This window comes from Caretta caretta, chromosome 2 (genome assembly GCF_965140235.1).
Source record: "Caretta caretta isolate rCarCar2 chromosome 2, rCarCar1.hap1, whole genome shotgun sequence".
Taxonomy (NCBI): Eukaryota; Metazoa; Chordata; order Testudines; family Cheloniidae; genus Caretta; species Caretta caretta.
The window spans coordinates 270201333-270220258 of NC_134207.1; the positions used below are offsets into that span (position 1 = coordinate 270201333).

The 18926-nt window shown below is 64.2% G+C and overlaps 2 protein-coding genes across 4 annotated transcripts; both read right to left on the reverse strand.

Moving 5' to 3' along the window:
- Nucleotides 1–2003: 2003 nt before the first annotated feature.
- Nucleotides 2004–11658, reverse strand: LOC125633065 (uncharacterized). Its single transcript, XM_075124760.1, has 5 exons — nucleotides 11546–11658; nucleotides 9304–9442; nucleotides 7022–7148; nucleotides 6295–6408; nucleotides 2004–5594 (listed from the first exon to the last, which is right to left on the reverse strand). Exons 1-5 carry the CDS (start codon nucleotides 11656–11658, stop codon nucleotides 4597–4599), a joined length of 1491 nt encoding a protein of 496 aa, XP_074980861.1. The 3' UTR covers nucleotides 2004–4596.
- On the reverse strand, nucleotides 10722–17801 carry LOC125629192 (uncharacterized). 3 transcript variants are annotated; one of them, XM_048834514.2, is made up of 6 exons: nucleotides 17679–17801; nucleotides 16423–16549; nucleotides 15328–15461; nucleotides 14398–14524; nucleotides 14038–14136; nucleotides 10722–13369 (listed from the first exon to the last, which is right to left on the reverse strand). In XM_048834514.2, the coding sequence occupies exons 1-6, from the start codon at nucleotides 17688–17690 to the stop codon at nucleotides 12282–12284; spliced, it is 1587 nt and encodes a 528-aa protein (XP_048690471.2). In that variant the 5' UTR covers nucleotides 17691–17801; the 3' UTR covers nucleotides 10722–12281. The 3 variants fall into 3 exon arrangements, with proteins under 3 accessions (XP_048690471.2, XP_048690468.2, XP_048690470.2); XM_048834511.2 differs by lacking the exon at nucleotides 17679–17801 and adding an exon at nucleotides 17312–17559; XM_048834513.2 differs by lacking the exon at nucleotides 17679–17801 and adding an exon at nucleotides 16664–17305.
- Between the last annotated feature and the right edge of the window lie 1125 nt (nucleotides 17802–18926).

Sequence of the window (18926 nt, forward strand, 5' to 3'; positions counted from 1 at the left end):
CGCCGGAGGGAATCCAGCCACCCAGGGGTGGCGGGGCAGCTGGCCTCTCAGCCGCGAGATGCAGTCAGCCCCCCACCCGGCTCCTCAGTGAGCCACAGAGAGGAGTTGGACCAGCAGCAGCTGTCAGCAGGGTGACCAGACGTCCCGGTTTTAAAGGGACAGTCCCGTATTTAAGCCCTCCTACAGGGGTCCCGACTTTTTCTTAAAAACAGGCAAATTGTCCCGTATTTTCTGTCTCCCCCGATCAGTACTGGCGGATCCTGCTGCTGGCCGGGTCCCTGCTCCCCAGCTGCCACCCACCAGGAGTGAGTGGGGAGTCCCGTGGCCGACAAGGGGGGTGGGTGTGCCAGGCTGGTGGCGGGGCCAAGCTGCAGCGTGAGGGGCCGGCCGCTCCCCCCCACCGCGTGCCGGCTCTCGGCCAGTAGGACCCCGCCCCCGGCCCGTTTCCAGCCGGCACTGGCTGTGAGCTGCGGTGGGTGGTGAGTGCAGGCAGGCGCCAGGCAGCAGCCAGTTACATGTCGCCTCTGCTGCCCACCCATCGGCCCTTTACGTGCTCCCCCCTCACCGTCCTCTCCCTGCTTTGCCCCTTCACACACACCCCCAATCCCACTGCTCCTCCATATCCCCCCCCCCCCCCGCCCCAGCAGGGCATGTCCCATTCCCAGCCCCAGTGGAGAGCTCAGCTCATCACAACCTGGCCGGCAGGCTCCTTCCTTTCCCCACTGCCTCTGGCTGGGCCAGCACCCCAGGATCGCCCAAGACCCTCCAGCCCGGGGCACTGGCCAGGAGGAGCCTAATCCTGCATGTGCCAAAGCCCCGCACAGCGCTGGCATGGGGAAGCCTCCCCGCCCTGCAGCTAAGCTCGGGGGGGGGTGGGGGGAGCAATTTCCAGCCTGTTCACACACTGAACCTGCAGGCTCCACAACAGATAGGGGCTTAGCATCATCTTCACCCCCCAGGCCTCCAGCCTAGGTCCTGCCCCCAGGGAGCATGGGGCCACCCCGTCCCCTAGGCACCCTCCCCGGCTGAGCCACCTGGCCAGGTTCCTTAGGGCTTAACCCCTTCCTGCCCGCGCTGTAGCCAGGGGACAGGAGGCACTGGGTTATGTCCGTGGCCAGCAGCAGCCTGCAGGTGCTAGCTGCCTTTGACACTGTGTGGGCCAGGAAGGCAGGGGGAGAAGAGATGAGCTCTGCAAAGACATGAGCCAGGTCATCCCTTTCCCCCCCCCCTCACTCCTCCCACACACAGCTGTAGGCAGCTCCCATCCCTTCCCTCCCCAAAACGCTGCTGCTGGCCACATTCTGGTGTGAACCCTGGCAGAAATGGAGGGGGTGGGGGGAGAGGGGCATGTGACCCTGTGTGTTGTCCCCCCACACACACACCTTGCCTTGGGAAGATACGGTGTCAGGAACCAGGAGAGGCAGGCAGGCATGGAGGGCAGAGAGCACCAGGCAGGGATGGTCGGGTTGGTTGGTCACACATCTCCCCCGCACCCTGTGAGAGAGGTGTACAGGAGTGTATGTGTCACCTCTCCCTCTGTGTGTGTGGGGGGGGCACCCCTCCCGTGTGAACCCTAAAGCCTTAAAGAGAAGAAGGTAAATTTTAACGGGCTCAGTCAACTTGATGGTAATGTGAACGTTTGTCCTGCATAGTTCTGATCAATTGCCATTGAACTCGCTTGAACACGAGTAATTTTACCGGGTGTCCCGTGTTCAGCAGAGGGAAGCGTGGTCACCCTAGGTCTCAGGCAGGAGTCGGGGGCTCTCCAGAAGGGAGTTCTAGCACCCGGAGAGGGTTGCCATCAACCTGCAAAGCAGAGGGGCCAATTCCTAATGAATTAAACATCCCCAGGGGAATAAGAGGCCTGACTGTGTACAAGGGCAGGTGGAAGGAAGCTGCTGAGTGAGTTTCCCAGGAAAAGTTCATCACTGATGGTTTGACTTGAGCTCTTGAAACCAAGAATCTTGAAACCAATAATCCGATATCACCTGTACAACACCTGATCCCGACTCACGATATCTTTATTCCTTACCCTGAGCTCACCCAGTAACAGAAAATAGCCACCGTACCAACACTGGGCCCGTGGAGATGTACCCCTTGCCACCAGCCCGACAGGCTCAGCTCTGGCAGGACACGTGGCCAGAGCCCCTGCAGTTGTTATAATGCAGTATCTGGGTTACTGCAGGGCCCACAGCCTGCCAGGCATCACCTACATGGGCAGGGAGCCACAGGCCCAGCTCCAAGGAGCGGACAGCACAGGGCGCCATGTAAACATATGAAGGGTGGGGAACTGAATAAATACACATCGACTATACCCAACTGCCCCCGCTCCCTCACCACTGTTAGCTGGCCAAGGTCCTGGAGACATGACTCGGCCTGGAGGAGGGACATGCGGGGGGGTGGGGGGGGTGGGAGTGGTCTCAGAGATCAGTCCAGGGAGGGGGTCGCAGTCGTGTAGGAGGCCAAGGCGAGAACAGCAGAGAAGCAGACAAGTAGGCAGTCAAAGCTGGCATCATCGATGGGTCAGAAGGGACAGGGGATGACATCAAAACGGCCATGCCGGGTCAGACCAATGGTCCATCTAGCCCAGGATCCTGTCTTCCAACAGTGGCCGATGCCAGGTGCTTCAGAGGGAATGAACAGAACAGGGCGGTTTATTAAGTGATCCATCCCTTGGCGTCCACTCCCAACTGCTGACAGATGGAGGTTTAGGGACACTCGGAGCATGGTGCTGCGTCCCTGACCATCTTGGCTAATAGCCATTGATAGACCAATCCTCCAGGAACTGGTCTAGTTCTTTTTTTGAACCGTTATAGTCTTGGCGTTTACAACATCCCTTGGCAAGGAGTTCCACAGGTTGACTGTGCATTGTGGGAAGTATCTCCTTAGGCTGACACGACAAGACCAGAGTGGACAAGCCGGGGGAGGGTTTGCAGATAGCATTTTGCGGAGAGCCCCAAGCAAGGAATAACTCTCTATTTTCGGCAGGACCTGCAAATCCCCAGGTAATGGTCTGTCTGCAGCCAGATTTACACGAGGTCCCCAAGACATTCTGTCCATTGAAAGAAAGAGGAATTTGTGTCCCCAGCACCATGGAGGTGGCCCAGATTCGGTACTCACTGCGCTGCTGCTCAGCAGAAATGGCAGCCTGCCAGGAATGGGCTCCCTGCAGAATGGGAACTGCCCTAGCAATTTCCGCCTGACTTGCAGTGCTGGTCCCCATCGCTGGGCCGTCCCCGGGGGGGGGGAGTCTGGAAGGCAGATGGCTGCTTCTGCACATTCGGGGGGCGCACAGCCAGGACACACATAACGCTGTGCAGTTTCTCCCTGGAGGAGGGTGAGCACTAGGAACATGGGTCACCTCGCTGCAGCCCGGCCTGGAGGGATTATATCTGCCCTGAACTCTGCACAGACTTCACTGTCTCTCCCCCCTGCCCCACAGGGAACCCTCCCCACACCCCCCTCTGCTGCGATGGAGCTGCGGAGCATTTCCAAAATCCTGGCGCAGTTATAATGTGAAGGGACCCGGGTACAGGGCACCCCTTCGATGCTGTGGTGAAACAAGCAGGGCGGGCGTCCCGCCCAGTGCAGCCAGCGCACTGGGAAATGCCCCACAGGACCGTCTCTATGGGAAAAACCAGTCACACTGGGAACAGCAGCCAGAGGAGCCTCACGCTCAACCGTGGGAACTTCTACAGCCCGGGCTATGCCGGGGGCCAACCAGACAATCCATCCATTTACCTGGCTACCATCACCGTGGTATCTGGGCGTCTCACAAGCATGACTGCATTTATCCCCACCCCACCCCCCGTGGGCAGGACAGGCTGGTATCACCATTGTATGGCTGGGACAGCGAGGCCCTGAGCGGCTAAGAGACATGCACAAGGCCACACAGAAATCTGTAGCAGAGCAGGGACATGAACCCAAGGCTTCAGCTAGTGCCCTGACCTCTCTCAGAAACTGCCCAATGGTCCTTCTTAGGGGGCTGCAGGAGACCCAGCGTGAGATTCTCTGCCCTGGGTGAAGCAGGAGGCCCGACCGGATGGTCAGAACAATCTCTTCTGGCCTTCGCTGCTATGACTCTCTAAGACCACCACCGCCTATGGGTGGGTTAGGTAACTATGGGGGGCTCAGGATGCCCATTGGCGGGCCGGGGAACTGCCATTTGAGGAGGGGGATGTAGCTCTCAGGGCAGCCAGGCCCAGGGCGAGTCTGATGCCTTACAATGAGGACACACGGCAGTATATTGACGACCAGTGAAATTCCCCCGGGGAGAGGGCTGGCTGGCAAGGCCTTGGCACCGCTTGAGTCCCGCATGCGCGCCAGCCCTCAGCCCTGGGGTGAATTTCACCCCCCCCTTAGCAACGGCAGAACCCCCCCAGAGTGACCTAACCAGGCCTCTGCAAGACAGCAGAGCTTCCCCGCAAAGGCGGGGGTCTTGCTCCATGGCCCAGGGGACCCCCAGGCTGAGGCAACACCTAGGCCTCGCCCCAGCCCTCTGCCCGGGGGGAGTTTCAGCCCCGGTCCTTAGCAACACCAGAGCCAGGCAGCCTGCCAGGCCCGGCTGCAGCCTCCAGCAGCCAGAGCGGCAGGGGGCTACTGCTCGTCCCCGTGGGCCCTCTGATGGAGGAGCAGCTTGGTCTTGAAGCTGAAGCTCCTCCCGCAGTGGGCGCAGGCGTACGGCTTGAACCGCCGGTGCAGCTTCCGGTGGGCCATGAGGTTGGCCTTGTTGCAGAAGGCGCGGTCGCACTCGGGGCAGGCGTAGGGCCGCTCCCCGGTGTGCACCCGCTGGTGCATGAGGAGGTTGCCATTGCGGCTGAAGCTGCGGCCGCAGTCGGCACACTTGTGGGAGCGTTCCTGCGGGTGGCTCCGCTGGTGGATCAGCAGGCTCTCCTTCCAGCTGAAGCTGCGCTCGCAGCGGGCGCACACGAAGGGCCTCTCCTCGCGGTGCGCCGCCTCGTGCTGGGCCAGGCTGGCCGGGTCGCCGAAGCTCTGCCCGCACTCGGGGCACCGGTGGGGCGTGTCCCCGGCGTGCTCCTTCCTGTGGGCCAGCAGGTTCCTCCGGTGGCGGAAGCTCTCCCCGCACAGGCTGCAGGCGTGGCCGCCCTCGCCCGCGTGCCCCGCCCGGTGCCGCAGCAGGTCGCCCTTGAGGCAGAAGCCCTTCCCGCACTCGGTGCACGCGTGCCGGCTCGTGCCCCGCCGCTTCTTGTGGGTCAGCAGGTTGCGGCGGTGGCGGAAGCTCTTCCCGCAGGCCCGGCACTCGTGGGGCCCGGCGCCCGGGTGCAGGCGCTGGTGGGCGCTCAGCAAGGCCTCGTCATCAAAGCTCTTCCCGCACTCGCAGCAGATGAGGGGGCCCTCGCTCGCCGGGTGGATCATGGCCAACGGGCCGCTCAGGAACGCGCCGTCCCTTCCCTCCCACTCCGGGGACTGCTGGGGGGCGTCTCCGGCCAGCTCCCTCGGCTTCACCTCACACCACAGGGCAGGATATTCCAGCACAAACCCCTCGGCTCCCCCGGCCAGCGAGGTGGGCGCCACCCACTGCTCGTTGCAGCCCTCCGCCGACCGCTCCTCCTTGACACGCCTGCCCCAGCCAGCTGTTGGACAGACCAAGCCAAGCAGTTACACGCTGGGAAGGGGCCTCGGGAGGAGGCCGGATGCTCCGCTGGTGCCACAGAGCCACACACCTTTGCCCATTCCCACCAGCCCCGGGCCCACCCAGCGCCTCGAGCCACACCTCTGCCCCCACGGCGCGCCGTGGAATGAGGCTGGGAGGGGCCAGGCCGTAGAGACACCATGTCTCTGCCGGTGCCCGCTGTGCAGCCAATGCGGGCAGAGATCCTGGGCACAGGCTGGCGTCCCCGTCGGGCGGGAACACGACCGGGACTGGCCCGCAGGGCGGGAGGAACGAATGGTAGACCGATGAGCTCCCGCACCGTGTGCCCTATCTCCCTGCAGGAACGGCCTTGCCGCGGATCTCATTGCAGAGCAAGGAGCCCAGGGAGATCAGGGGCCGGAGGCTGGGATGCCCCTTAGCAGCGCAGAGCGGGCAGACAGCTGCCGTGAGGAGCAGAGAGCTGGCACAAGCAGTTCTACCCCCAGCCCCGTCTTGGCCCTAGCAGAGGGGCTGCACCCAGGCCACTGCTGCACGAACGTCTCTTGGGGATACTGATCGGCCAGCGCAGCCTGAGTCCCCCTCTGCTCATCTCCACCTGGGACAGGGACTGAACGTCGCACCAAGTTTCTGCTCTTTTGTCTCTGAGCAGTTTGCAGGAAAGGGGAATCGGTGCCGCTCACCTGTGCTGGGGGCATCCAGGATTCCTCTGTCCCTCTCCCCCTGGGGAGCTGCAGCGTGTGGCTCTTCCCCTCGCTCCATTTTACAGATCATTTCCGGTTTGGGGCCTGCAGAACCTGGGCACGGGGAGAGACCCACAGTCTGGGTTTCCTGTGTCCGCCGCAGAAAGAGGTGATTTGCAAACGCATCGGATGTGAGTGGGAGATGCTGTCACAGGGGCTCTTCGTTCCAACTGCAAACCTCTTGGGGCAGGGACACATGGGGGGCTACTGCCTGGGGTGAGCCCAGCTCCCGCAGGGCTGCGTCCATACGTAACAGCAGTGTGTGGACGGGCACCGCCCCTGCGAGGTGCAGCCCACCGGTACCTGGAGCAGGCTGGAATTCCTCATCCCTGCTGGGAGAGGCAGCTGCCGAGGGATGGGCAGGTACCTGCAGCCCCTGGGCCCCGTGGAGGGGACATGGTCCCAGGCGGAACGGTTCAGCCAGTTTCCCAGGCTCTTCTGAAGAGACATTTGGATGCCCTGCAGGATTTCAATGTTCCCTTGAAAAGGGCTACCGTGGGACTGGGCCGTGTCTGGACCATGCACAGAGCGAGCTCGCTGCCCGAGAGGTGCGAGCTCCGGCTGGCTCCTGTGGGCTAGAGGGTCTCCCTCAGGGTGGATTTCATCCCATTCCAACTTTGGCACTGGCCAGGGCCTTTCACAGACTCTAACAGGGCCTGAGTCTTACCCAGCGAGGCGATGAGCTCGTAATTCTCCATCATCACCTCCCGGTACAGCTCCTGCTGCCATTCATCTAACACCGCCCACTCCTCTGGGGAGAAATAGACCGCCACGTCCTCGAATGACACCAGGGCCTGAAACACAAGAAGGGTCCCCATTCAGGACCTACTGATTCAGTGGCATCTTTATCCACCTTCCTCATGGTCACATCCTCCAAGCTGCCCCACTCACCGCCCAGCCTAGGGCCCCATGGCCGGTTGGGTCACCTTCCTTTACCTTGTCCGAGACAGGTTTTGCCTCTGATCTTCTGCTGACCAGTCCCACGTGGCTTCAAGCCTGGGGGTGTCCCGAGCTTGTCCTATGCGGGGTGGGGCGACTGCTCAGGAAGACTGGTGTAGTGGGCACAGTGGTGGGCCGGCGCTCAGGGGACCTGGGGCAGTTCCTGGTTCTGCCACAGACTCCCTGTGTGACCCTGGATACATCACTTAGTATCTCCAGTGGCCAGATGGGAGGTTAACACTTACCTCTTCCCTACCTTTATCTGTGTTATTTAGATTTGCCTGTAAGCACCACAGGGCAGGGGCTGTCTCTGACTCTGGGTATATCCAGAGCCCACCACAATGGGACCCTAATCTAGGGTCATTAGGGTGTCACCGTAATACTGCCAATTACCGCATCCAGCCCTGGTCTGTGCCAGGCTGAGAGTAGCCCCTGATCTACCCAGCTGGCACTCAGACCTACCCAGCCAGCGCGCAGACCCACCCGGCCGGTGTCTCGATGAGAACATGCAGCTGCAGAGGAGGGAGAGATCCCAGGGGAGCCAGTTTGCAGCAGGCTCGTTTGGACTAAACTTAAAGGTGATCTGCAAAGCCGAAAACATTGGACTTCTGCCCTTTCTCATGATGCATAACGGCCAGAGAGACCAGAACAGAACAGGACTGTGGTGGGAGTCTGCTTGTTTTTTACCTTACAGCTACATCAGGAATATCAAGTCTCCTCTTCCCTGATCTTTGGGTGGACTGAGAAACGTGGCCTCTCCTGGAAGGGCAGGTGGTGATGAGCCAAACTTTAGCTCAGAGAGCTTTTCTCTCCAGTCTTCCTTGGGCATTGGAGTTAAACAGGTGCCACCACAAAGAAACAGACTCCCTCGCATTTTAAACAGTCACTGCCCCCCTTCGTTAGCCGGGCTTCACTTGCAGGGCACCTCTCATGCCCAGTCTAGCAGGTCTGTCTGGTTGATTACACTCCGCTCACCCCACACGGACAGTCATTCAGGGCGCTCTCCGGTCAGCCAGAGGCTCCCAGGGCGACCAGCCCCTCGTTCCAATACACAAACAAGCAGCACGACAACGTCCAAACCTCCTTTGTGCATCCTAAAGACGCAGCGGCCACAACAAATCGGTTTTAAGAACATTCGCGGGTCCCCGGGAAGAGGCAGAGCCCCGAGAACTCGGGACGTTCCGAGCTCGGCCAGTGGGATCCCTTCGTTATCCGTGACGAGTCGTGCAGCGCAATGTGCCGAGCTTCCCACGATGCGCAATCCGAACCGACCGTGGCCGCCACGTCCAGGGGGTTCTGGGAGCAGGGCTGGGTGTCCCGACCCTGGAGGCCCCAGGGGACTCCAGCAGCTGGGCACCCAAAGGCTCTACCCTTAAAAGGCAGGTTGACGGGACTACCTCTGTCGGGGGCGAAAAGGCCACCACACCCCCTGCGCGCCCCAGCCCGCCCCGGGGGGATGGAAGAACGGGTCCGTCGCCGGAGCTGCGCCCGTTCCTGCCCTGACGGACCGTCCCCTTCTGCGGCCGTAGCCCAGGGCTGGGGCTATGCCGGGGGGCTCCCTGTCTGCAGCACCGTTTCCTGCCCCTCCAGCAGCTCCAGAGCCTGGCCCAGCCTTCAAGGGCTGGGAGCCTGCGGGGGGGCGATTTCCGGGAGTCCTGCTGCGCTCACCCGGCAGAGGCTCAGAGATGCGGCTCCCAGGCGCCGGCCCGGCCCCCGGCACTGGAAAAGGGCGCTGGGGGCAGCAGCCTGGCCCCGGCCCCTGGGGGCACCGGCTGTGCCGGGCCCGCCGGGATGTGTCCAGGGGATGCACCCGAGCTCGGACTAGATGATCTAACGGTCCCTGGCCGCTGGCCCCGGCCCCGCAGCCGGGCGGGGAGGGGAAGGTGCCGCAGGGGAGCCCCCCGCCAGCAGGCGCCCCGAGCCCACCGGCGCTGCCCGAGCCGAGCCGAGCCGCGCGGAACCGAGCCGAGCCGAGCCGCGCCGCGCGGAACCGAGCCGAGCCGAGCCTACCTGAGCAGCGCTCCCAGCGGCCATGCCCCCTGCGCGGCCCGGGGCTCTGCGCGCCGCTCGGCTGGGCTCGCCGGAGCCTCCCGCGGCACCGCCGCGCTTCCTCCGCCGGGCTAGGCCGGGGCCGGGGCCGGGGCCGGGGCTGGGGCCGGAAGAAGGCGGGCGGGGACGGGGGAGGAGCCGCTCACACCGCCCGGCCCAGCGCTGGGGAGGAGCAGCCCGGGCCCGGCCCGGGGCTCGCTGCCGACGAGCCGGTTCCCTCCACCCGGCCCGCGGCTGCAGCGGGGCTCGGCTCTGCCCCGGCCCGGTCCGGGGTCCCCAAACTCGGCCCTGGCCGGGGGCTTTGGGCACAAGCCGGGACCCCGGCCACCGAACCTGCTGCGGGTGCAAAGACCCCGGGTCCCCCCCCCCTCAGCCGGGCCGGCCCCACGGGGCTCCCCAGGGTCCCCCCTCCCTTAGCCGGTCCAGCCCCGCAGGGCTCCCTGGGATCCCCTCCCTTAGCCAGCCCTGCCCCGCAGGGCTTGCCAGTGACAGACCCCGCTCCCCTCCCTTAGCCGGCCCAGCCCCACGGGGCTCCCTGGAACAGACCCCAGCTCCCCCTCCCTTAGCCAGTCTAGCCCCACAGGGCTCCCCAGGATCCCCTCCCTTAGCGAGCCCAGACCTGCAGGGCTCGCCAGTGACAGACCCGGCTCCCCTCCCTTAGCCGGCCCAGCCCCACGGGGCTCCCTGGAACAGACCCCAGCTCCCCCTCCCTTAGCCAGTCTAGCCCCACAGGGCTCCCCAGGATCCCCTCCCTTAGCGAGCCCAGACCTGCAGGGCTCGCCAGTGACAGACCCGGCTCCCCTCCCTTAGCTGGCCTGGCCCCACAGGGCTCCCCAGGGACAGACCCGCCCTTACCCCCAGGCACCACCGGCCCTGCAGGGCTCACGGGGCCAGAGCCCGGCTCTCTCTCTCGCCCAGCCCTGCAGGCGTAACGGGGCAGGGGAAATAAAGGCTTGGGCAGCCAGGGAGCCCGGGTTAGTGAGCAGGCAGCGCACATCTGCATCCCCTGCTTCACCATCCTTGGAAGGCTGAGTCACTGGCCGTGCGGAGAGCCCTTTCTCAGACAGTTCCCTGGCCCCTGCTGCTGGAAAGCCGTTCTTTCGGCAACTCTGTACCATCACCCCAGGACAGCAGAGACGCACAGAGCTCCCAGGAGGGGTGGGTCACGCCGGGGATGCAGGGAGCGGCCTGGGTAGGGGCTCAGCCCAACGGAAATACAGCACGAACTGGAGGAAAGCCGATTGACACTTGCCTGGGAGGTGGAGAACCCAGAAAAGCTTCATGCCCAACACAACCGGCTCACGGCCCGTGTTGCACCAAGTTCTCCTGCGCCCCCAGGGGACTCGCCCGTTTCACAAAAATGCTAGCTACACCTCAGCGGCAGCGAGCGACAACTGGACTGGTTTATTGGACACTTGGTCTGACAGCGGGAGAGGGTGTATTTCCGCACCGCGCGGAGAATTTCACTGCATACACTGCTCGGTCAGCCTGCGTGAAGGTGGCACGTTCCTCACCCGAGCTGGTGATTTAGGCCTAGTCAAGAAAATGTTCTTTAAACAGGACCCCGTTCGTGCTGAGAACACGCCTCGGCCCTCCCTCCTCGCCCACTGGAACTCCAGCATCCTTGGAGCCGCCAAACCAGCCCAGAGGGGCACACAGCGAGACCCTGCGAAACGTGGTGTTCCCCGACTTCAGAGGGGAGCCAACAATGGCTCAGGCTCTAGCCAGGCCGAGAGAGCTGCAGATAAAGCCAGCTTCAAAGGGAAGTGGGGAACAGGAGGGTGATTTTGGTTAGATAGTAGCAGAAACTCCCAGAGCAGCAAAGCTCTGGCACAGGCTCCCACCCAGGGAGGTCATGGAGTCCCCATCACTGGAGATTTTTAAGAACCCGTTGGACAAACACCTGTCAGGACCAGGCTGGGTTTTCTTGGTCCTGCCTCAGCGCCGGGGTCTGGACTCAGGGACCTCTTGAGGTCCCTTCCAGCCCAGCATTTCGATGGCTCTATACAAGGCAAGAGGGTAATCGGAATGGTGGGACCTTAGGCTGGATGGGCAAGGCTAGCAATGCGGCTAAGACATCCCAGCGGGCAGCTGGGATTCACAGGCACCCACCGGTGAGTCGATCCTGGCTGATTAACGAGACCTGAGACTGGTCAACGGCGCCTCTAGCCAGGCTTCACCAGTGCGGCTACAGGCCCTTTACCAGTGAGCCAGGCTGCTCTCGGCAGCCCACGTACTGCGGAGACTCCGGACTGAGGCTGCTGGACAGACTCTCTGGTTCTCCAGCCCCAGGCTAACCCAGCCTGCTGTCACCATGCACTCCCCTGAAACCTCTCCCTGGAGTGAGCAAGCTGCAGTCTGCGCCTCCTCTGCGATGCTGCCTTTTCTCCCGGACGTGGGCCTTGCTGCAGCGAGATCTGCCACTCGGGCCCCCTTGGCTAGCGCACCGGAGCCACGCGTGCTACCTGGGGCTGACCCGGAAGATTTCTCCTAGGCCCTGCTCTTCTCTGCTAGCTATTGGCTATCGGGACACGTCCGAGCAGCCTCTCCTGCAAGGGGCGGCAACATCAGAGCTCGGAGAGCAGCCCTGACTGTGAACGTGCTGCAGGACTTCATCACCAGCCGTCGGGGCCTAAACAATGGCACCAGTGCACCCCAGGGGGCAGCAGCCACCCCACAGCTGGCAGCAGCAGCTGGAACGCGCTGGATGGGAACCAGCCACCATCCAAAGGAAAAATCCTGGGGGAAGAGCCTGCAGCGAGGAGCCAGAGCTCCGGAGAGCACTCCCCGCACCAGGGCCGCGCTCCCTGGCCGGGCCGTAACCCCGCTGGCGTACCTGCATTGGCAGGGTCCTCTACCCGGCCACGTGCTGGGAGACGGGGCTGGGCGTCCTCCCCTGCCCCGCGCTGGCAGAGCTGCCCAGGCCCTGCAGCCAGGTTTCATTTGTACTTGGTGAGGGCGCCCAGGGGCTTGCGGGCATGCGTGCGGGAGATCAGCATCTCGTGGATCTGGAGGAACTCGCTGAAGGTCGCCCCGTGGCCGTAGCCCGTCGGCAGCCCGCCGCCCGCGTGGGCCCTCTGGTGCCGCAGCAGGTCTCCGCGGTCGCTGGAAGCTTGGCCGCGCTGGCGGCCGGCGGAGGGCTGCTCCTCGGCATGGCTGCGCAGGTGGGCGGTGAGGTTCGTCTTCCAGTTGAAGCTCTTGCCACAGTGGGCGCAGGGGAAGGGCCGGGCCCCGGCGTGGGAGCGGCGGTGCAGGAGCAGCGAGCCCGCGTGCAGGAAGCTCTTGCCGCACTCGGGGCAAGCCTGGGGCTCTCTGTGCACGTGGGTCTCCTGGTGGCGCAGGAGGTTCTCCTTGCGCGTGAAGCTCCGCCCGCACTGGCGGCAGGCGAAGGGCTTCTCCCCGCTGTGCACGCGCCGGTGCGACAGGGAGGCCTGCTTGGTGCGGAAGCGGCGCCCGCATTCGGCGCAGCCGAAGGGCTTCTCCCCGCTGTGCAGCGTAAGGTGCCGCAGGAGGTTGCCCTTGCTGCTGAAGGCTTTGCCGCACTGGCTGCAGGGAAAGGCGCCCGCCCCGGCATGCTGCCACCCGTGCTTGGCTAGGGAGGCCTGGCTGCCAAAGCCCTTCCCACACTCCCCACACTTGTAGGGCCTCCCGCCCCCGGGGGCGGCGTGCTCCTCTGTTGGCTTCCCCCGCTGCCCAGGGCTCCCCCCACACGGCCCCGCTGTGCTGGGGGTTACAGTCACGGCTCCCGTCCCCAGGCTGCCCCCCTGACTCTCGGGCGCTGGGCGGAGTCTTTCTGGGGCCCCGTTGCTCTGGGGCTCAGCGCTGGCTGGGGAGTCCCTGACCCGCCTCTCACCCCACGGGGGTTCATCGTGTCCGTTCCCCCCAGGCCTCGCGCTGGCTCCGGTCCCGGCCGAGCCCAGGGAAACTCTCGCTGCGTCTCGCTCCGTTAGCGTCTCGCTCGGGTCCAGCTCTGCCGGCTCTTCCTCACGACGCATCCCCTCCTCATCAGTCCCCCGGGTCCCACCACCTGCCGGGAGAGGAGCGTCCAGGCGTTATTCCATGTGCCGGTGAGCTGGGGGGTTTTGGGGGTAAAGCCAAGCCTGGGGGCACAGCTACGGCCCCCAGGGCCTCTCTGTGGGACATACTCCTGTGGAAACTCCTCCGGGACGAGTGTTTACAGCGCTGCCAGTCCACAGCCTGCCCCTGGATCCTCCCTCATGCGCCGCCCCTGCCCTCAGGTGTGTCTCACCCACACCCGCTATTTACCAAGGGAAGGTCCTGTTGTGTCCCTGCTAGCCAGACTTCCCCCGGGCCTGCCCCACTGGGAACTCCCCAGGGCTTGCAGGCTCCAGCCTCTGCCCGCCTTGCAATGACGGTCTCAGCCTGACGGTGCCTGCTGGAGAGAGGGAAACTCCTCCCAATTCTGTCTGTACCTCCCACAGGAATGGTCCCCCCTGCTGGCACTGGCAGGAGGGGGCAGAGGGACCCTGTGGGGTCTGCCCTGGCAATGACAAACGCACCGACTGACCCGCTGCTTGAAGCTCAGGCCCATGCCCTCCTCAGCGCCGGGCACCGCACTGGCAGGGCCGGAAACATTCATGAACTGGGCACCACTGTGTCCAACACAACCAAGTGCCACGTGCCAGGAGCCGGCACAGGGACCCCGACTCTAGGAGCTTTGCTGGCCTCACTCACCCATGACGTGGGGACCAGGAACATGTGTCTCTCTGGGGTTGTATGGCTCTTCCCCACGCTCTAGCCTAGAGACAATCTCCGGTTTCACCACGGTGCCTCCTGTTCGATGGAAGGCAAGGTTTGTTACGTGCCTGTCAAATGGCTCAGCTAGCCAGCCCACCGACAGGAGTCGAACGCGCACGCTGGCTGCCTTCTGTCGGGGCTGGTGTGTTTATGACACACCTGGCTTAGGAAGCCACCAAGTCCCCCTGCCTAATTAAGAATAATCGGGGCACGTTCTGCCCACGTTCCAGGAGAGCAAGCTATGAAGCCGGCCCGGGGTAACAGGCCGGGCCACTGCCCCAATAACGGGATCTTTACCCACAGACGTGACCAGCTCATAATTCTCCTTCATCACGTCCTGATACAGCTCCCGCTGCCAGTCCTTCAGCTCCTTCCACTCCTCGGTGGTGAGATAGACCGCCACCTCCTCGAAGGTCGCCGGCTCCTGCAGCACAGATTAGCCCTGCTAAGCCACTCCCCAGGCCGCTGCACGCAGCGACCCTCTGTTCTCACCCCCTGTGGCAGGGCAGCTGGCCGCCTGGAAGGAAAAGGCCCTGAGCCGTCTTAGCCAGTTGCTAAAGGAGGGAAAGTCACCTTAGGGAGGCTGCTGCTTTAAGAGCTGGAGCCTGAGGGCTCTTGGGCAGGGAGAGACCTGAATTCCTCCTCCCCCAGAGCAGGATGCCAGCAAGCGCCCCACGTCTCCTGCAATGTCCCTGCAAACGGGCAGAGAATCAGAGCGGTGCCCGCCCTCCACAGCCAGAGAGTCCACGGCACGCGGCACTTCCCACTAGCCTTTCCCCCTGGGGATCACCCTCTCCTAACAAGCAGCGCGGGCTCAGCACGTCCCCAATTCGCTGCCCACGCCTTGGCACAGAACGCAGGGCCCAGCCTGCACCAGAGCCCGTCCAGCACCACAGGCCCGGCCGCCAGAGCAGAGCGGGAACAGCCCGGATACCGGGAGACTCAGGCTTACATGCTTATGAGCCAGCAATTAACGGTGCTCATAAAGCAGAAATCGGGGAAGCCCTTCGGAGACAGGAAGCCACAGGCACTGATGGGGCATTAGGCTGCCTGCTGCTGTTAAAAAAAGTTTTCCGCTACCCAAAGGCCTAAAACCTAGCTGACACCGTGGCATCTCTCTCCGATGCCCCATGCCTTGGCCAGCTCTGGGGCCTTTCCCTTAGTCCCCTCTTGCCCAGAGCCTCTGAGTTTCCAGCACTTCGCTCTCCTTACCGGAGCAGGTCTCACCTGGTTAGGGGTGTCGTTCCCCTGTGCTGGAAGCATCAGGATTTTCGCTCTCGAGTACTGGTGGTCCCAGACATATGGCGCCTTCTCTCGCTTTGCTTTTCTAGCTGATGCCTTGGGCTTGGGGCCCACGGAGCCTGTTCATGGGCAAGAGAAGGACTCACTGTGCCAGCCACTGCAACAGGAATTTCTCTTGCGAGGAGCCCCCAGGCTGGAAGTTCCTGTGATAGGATACTGGCTGCCTTTCAGACAGCTGGGTCCCAGGCCATCTAGCGCCCACAGACAGCACCCAGCCCCTTTGATTGCACTTGGGAGTCAATAGGCAGCTGGTGCAGGGCACAGGGTACGTGCCCACGTCCGCTGCTACTGCGTCCTTCACCAGCTCGAGCCCCTGGGAACTGCACGGAGGCAGCTTGGCAGTAACCCAGCCGCGAGGTCACAGGGACCTGGATCACTGTGAACAGTTCTGAGTAGCTGATCCTGAGACTCCAGGAGCTGGGTCCAATGGGACAGCAAGCCGGGCCCCAGCACCTCCAGGCTTGGCAGTTCATCGCCCTGGCACCTTTGGCTCCCAGGCAGCAGCTGCCTCTCTGCAGCCGCCCAGCCCTGAAGGCAGCGCCGCTGCCAGTGGCCGCGCAGAAGTCAGGGTGGCGATATCGCACCCCATGCCACCTTCCGAGCTGGGCGTCGGGCCAGCAGCCACCCTCCGGCCGCCCAGCCAGTGCTTCATTAGTGCTGGGGCTCAGCGCCAACGTGTCTTTCGTGACCCGTTAAGCACCGACAGGGAGGCTATGCACCCTAATGCCGGAGGGTGGGGGGACGTGTCCTCCATTAGGAGGCAGCCCCGGCCATCAGCATACCTCTGCTGGGATGGCACCAACAAACGGGGGCTGAAAGCGATGGATCTACTGCCAGACACACAGCGCCCTGGACCCAGGCCACGGAGCACGGCCCTGCAGCCCCTCGTCGGGGGGAAGTCTCCGATGTTCAGCCACACGCCAGGCATTCCCCACGTACATCAGGGCCAGGGTCCCCAGGGAACGTGAGATCTTGGGGTGCCCAAGATGCTGCTGCTCCTGCTAATAAAGGGATCCTCACCCAAAGATGCCACCAGCTCGTAATTCTCCATCATCACGTCCCGGTACAGCTCCCTCTGCCATTCTGCTAACGCCGCCCACTCCTCCGGGGAGAAATAGACCGCCACGTCCTCGAACGTCACCGGCACCTGCAATGCAACCGTGCCCCACTCAGCACCGTGGGCTCCAGTCCAGCCAGGCAGAAGCAGGGGTTAGACACGCGCAGGCTACCCCAGGCGCGTATCTAACCTCTCACGACTTACAGCGTATGTTAGAATAACGATGATCCCAGCTTGGCGCCTGGGTCCGGCCAAGCTCCCAGGGACGGCAGGGCTGTGGGGGGCATTTTGACCTAAGTGCAGGCTTCTGCTTCATTTTATATTAGCCTCTTTCACACAGGCTAGTCAGGCTAACAAGCCCCTAGTCCTGGCACCATGCCCCAATGCATGGAATTCCCAAGGACTGGGACCAACCCGGAGCGGGGAAGGGGGATAGGACTGTGGGTCCCCTGAATTTACACTGATGCACGAGGAGCACCTCCAGACCAAACACCTCTTCCTGCTGCTGCAGACCCACCCCTGAGGAGGGGCAGGTGCCTCTGCAGGGGGGTGTCTCCCCGGAGAGCCTGCTCATCTGTTAGCGGGTCTGGCTCCCTCCCTCTGTGTCTGGCCAGGCAGGATCCCAGAGGAGCAGCTCTGGGGCTGCCCTGAGTTGTGCCATGGGATCCGACCCCTGGCACCAGCGTCTGCCCTTTGTATTTTGCCTTGTGGTTGCCAGAAGGCCCCTGGAGGTGAGACTTTCTCAGGCGGCTCCTCGCTCCACTCCCAGGGAGACCCCGCCAGGCTGGGCTAGCCCTGCAGGCAGAGGGGGACCCTCCCCCTAAAGACAAGGGTGGGGCCCGATATTCACACCTGCCGCGGCTCCCACAGCCCCAGCGCTTCCACGCTACCCGACGATAACAAGCCTGCCAGCTGCTCCCGGGCAGGGACAAGCAAAGCAGCCAGGTCAGGCCCAGGGCCTGATTCTCGGCCGGCCGCGGCGTGACCGCCCGGGGCTGGGGACCGACCAATCGAGGCAGGGCGAGAGGTGCCGGGGCCGCCGGCCACGCCAGGGACCATCCACGGGCCGGGCTGGGGGCCGAGCGCGCACAGGGCGCCGGGCTCACCCGCTCCCCGCATCCCGGGCTCGGCTCCCTCCAGCCCCACGTCCCCTGGCGCGGGGCGAGCCCAGCCGCCGCCCCCGGCCCCGCCCCAGCCCCAGCCCCAGCCCCAGCCCCACCTGCGCCGGCATGGCCCGCCCGCTGCCTTCGGCCGGCTCCGCTCCCAGCCGCGACGCGCCCCGAATGGCGGCGCAGGACCAGCGCGGCGCGCCCTGGGCGCACGGGAGGGCGCAGGGGCCGGGCCGGGCCGGGCCGGGGGAGGCGGCTGCCCGGCGGGGCGGGGGTCGGTCGGTCCCCGCGCCGGGCAGCGGGCCGGGGCGGGAAGCGGTGGGCCCGGCAGACGGGCTGGGCCCCGGGAGCCAGCGCGCAGAGGAACCGGCCCCGGGGCGCTCTGGAGCCCGCAGCCGGGAGCTGTAGCTCGGCTCGCTGCTGGGGCTTTGTTCCTGCTCGGTGGGAAGAGCAGAACTACATCTCCCAGCATCCCCCAGTGCGCAGGGGAGACCCCGGCCAGCGCCCCGACCGCTCCCCCCGCAGCCCGGCTCCAGCTGGAGTCTCGTGTCCGGGAGCCCCCGGGAAAGGGACCGTCTCCGTGGTGTGTGTGTGTGCAGCGCCGGGCGCAGCGGGGCCGGCCCGTGCCTGGGCTCCTGGCGCCAGGGGAATAGAGAAATCAGAGTAATGAAGCCTGCGGCCCAGGGAAAGCAGCAGCTCCACAGATCCCGCCCCCCCAGCCTAGGGTTGCCAGTTTTCTAGTTCCAGAAACCCGGACAGCCTAGCCCCGCCCCTTCCCCGTGGCTCCAGGCTAGGGGGTGGGGCCGAGGGATTTGGAGTGTGGGAGGGGGTGAAGGCTCTGGGCTGGGGCCAGGGATAAGGGGTTCAGGGTGTGGGAGGGGGCTCTGGGCTGGGGCAGAGGTTGGGGTGCAGGCTGCAGGGGGGTGAGGGCTCTGGGCTGGGGATGCAGGCTCTGGGGGTGCGAGGTTTGGGGTGCAGGAGGGTAGTCTGGGTTTGGGGGGGCTCAGGGCTGGGGCAGAGGGTTGGGGACTGGGTTTACCTCGGGCAGCTGCCGCCTAGGAGATGGACCTGCTGGCCACTTCTGGGGCACAGCGCGGTGCCAGGACAGGTAGAGACTAGCCTGCCGCAGCGCCGCCAACCAGACTTTTAACCGCCCAGTCGGTGGTGCTGACCAGAGCCGCCAGGGTCCCTTTTGTTCCGGACACCTGGTCACCCTACACGAGCCCCCTGCTAATCCAAATCCCAGAGACCCCGGGCCCATCCCTGCCCTAGAACAGACCCACACCCTAGCCTGGCGCACTCAGGGATCAGAGATGCTCTCCCCCCTAAGAACGCAGCAGGAGACCCAGCTGGCAAGC

Bases quoted from the DNA above. Each gene is read 5' to 3' on its own strand.
- LOC125633065 (XM_075124760.1), bottom strand. From the start codon at position 11,658: ATGGTGACAGCAGGCTGGGTTAGCCTGGGGCTGGAGAACCAGAGAGTC. The intron at 7,149-9,303 runs GTAGGCTCGGCT...CTTGTGTTTCAG, and splicing joins CCGCTGGGAGCGCTGCTCAG to GCCCTGGTGTCATTCGAGGA. The intron at 5,595-6,294 runs GTGAGCGGCACC...TCTGTCCAACAG, and splicing joins CCTGGATGCCCCCAGCACAG to CTGGCTGGGGCAGGCGTGTC.
- LOC125629192 (XM_048834511.2), bottom strand. From the start codon at position 17,518: ATGGTCCCTGGCGTGGCCGGCGGCCCCGGCACCTCTCGCCCTGCCTCG. The intron at 16,550-17,311 runs GTGTGAATATCG...GTTGCATTGCAG, and splicing joins GGCTGTGGGAGCCGCGGCAG to GTGCCGGTGACGTTCGAGGA. The intron at 15,462-16,422 runs GTGAGGATCCCT...GCCCATGAACAG, and splicing joins CGAGCTGGTGGCATCTTTGG to GCTCCGTGGGCCCCAAGCCC.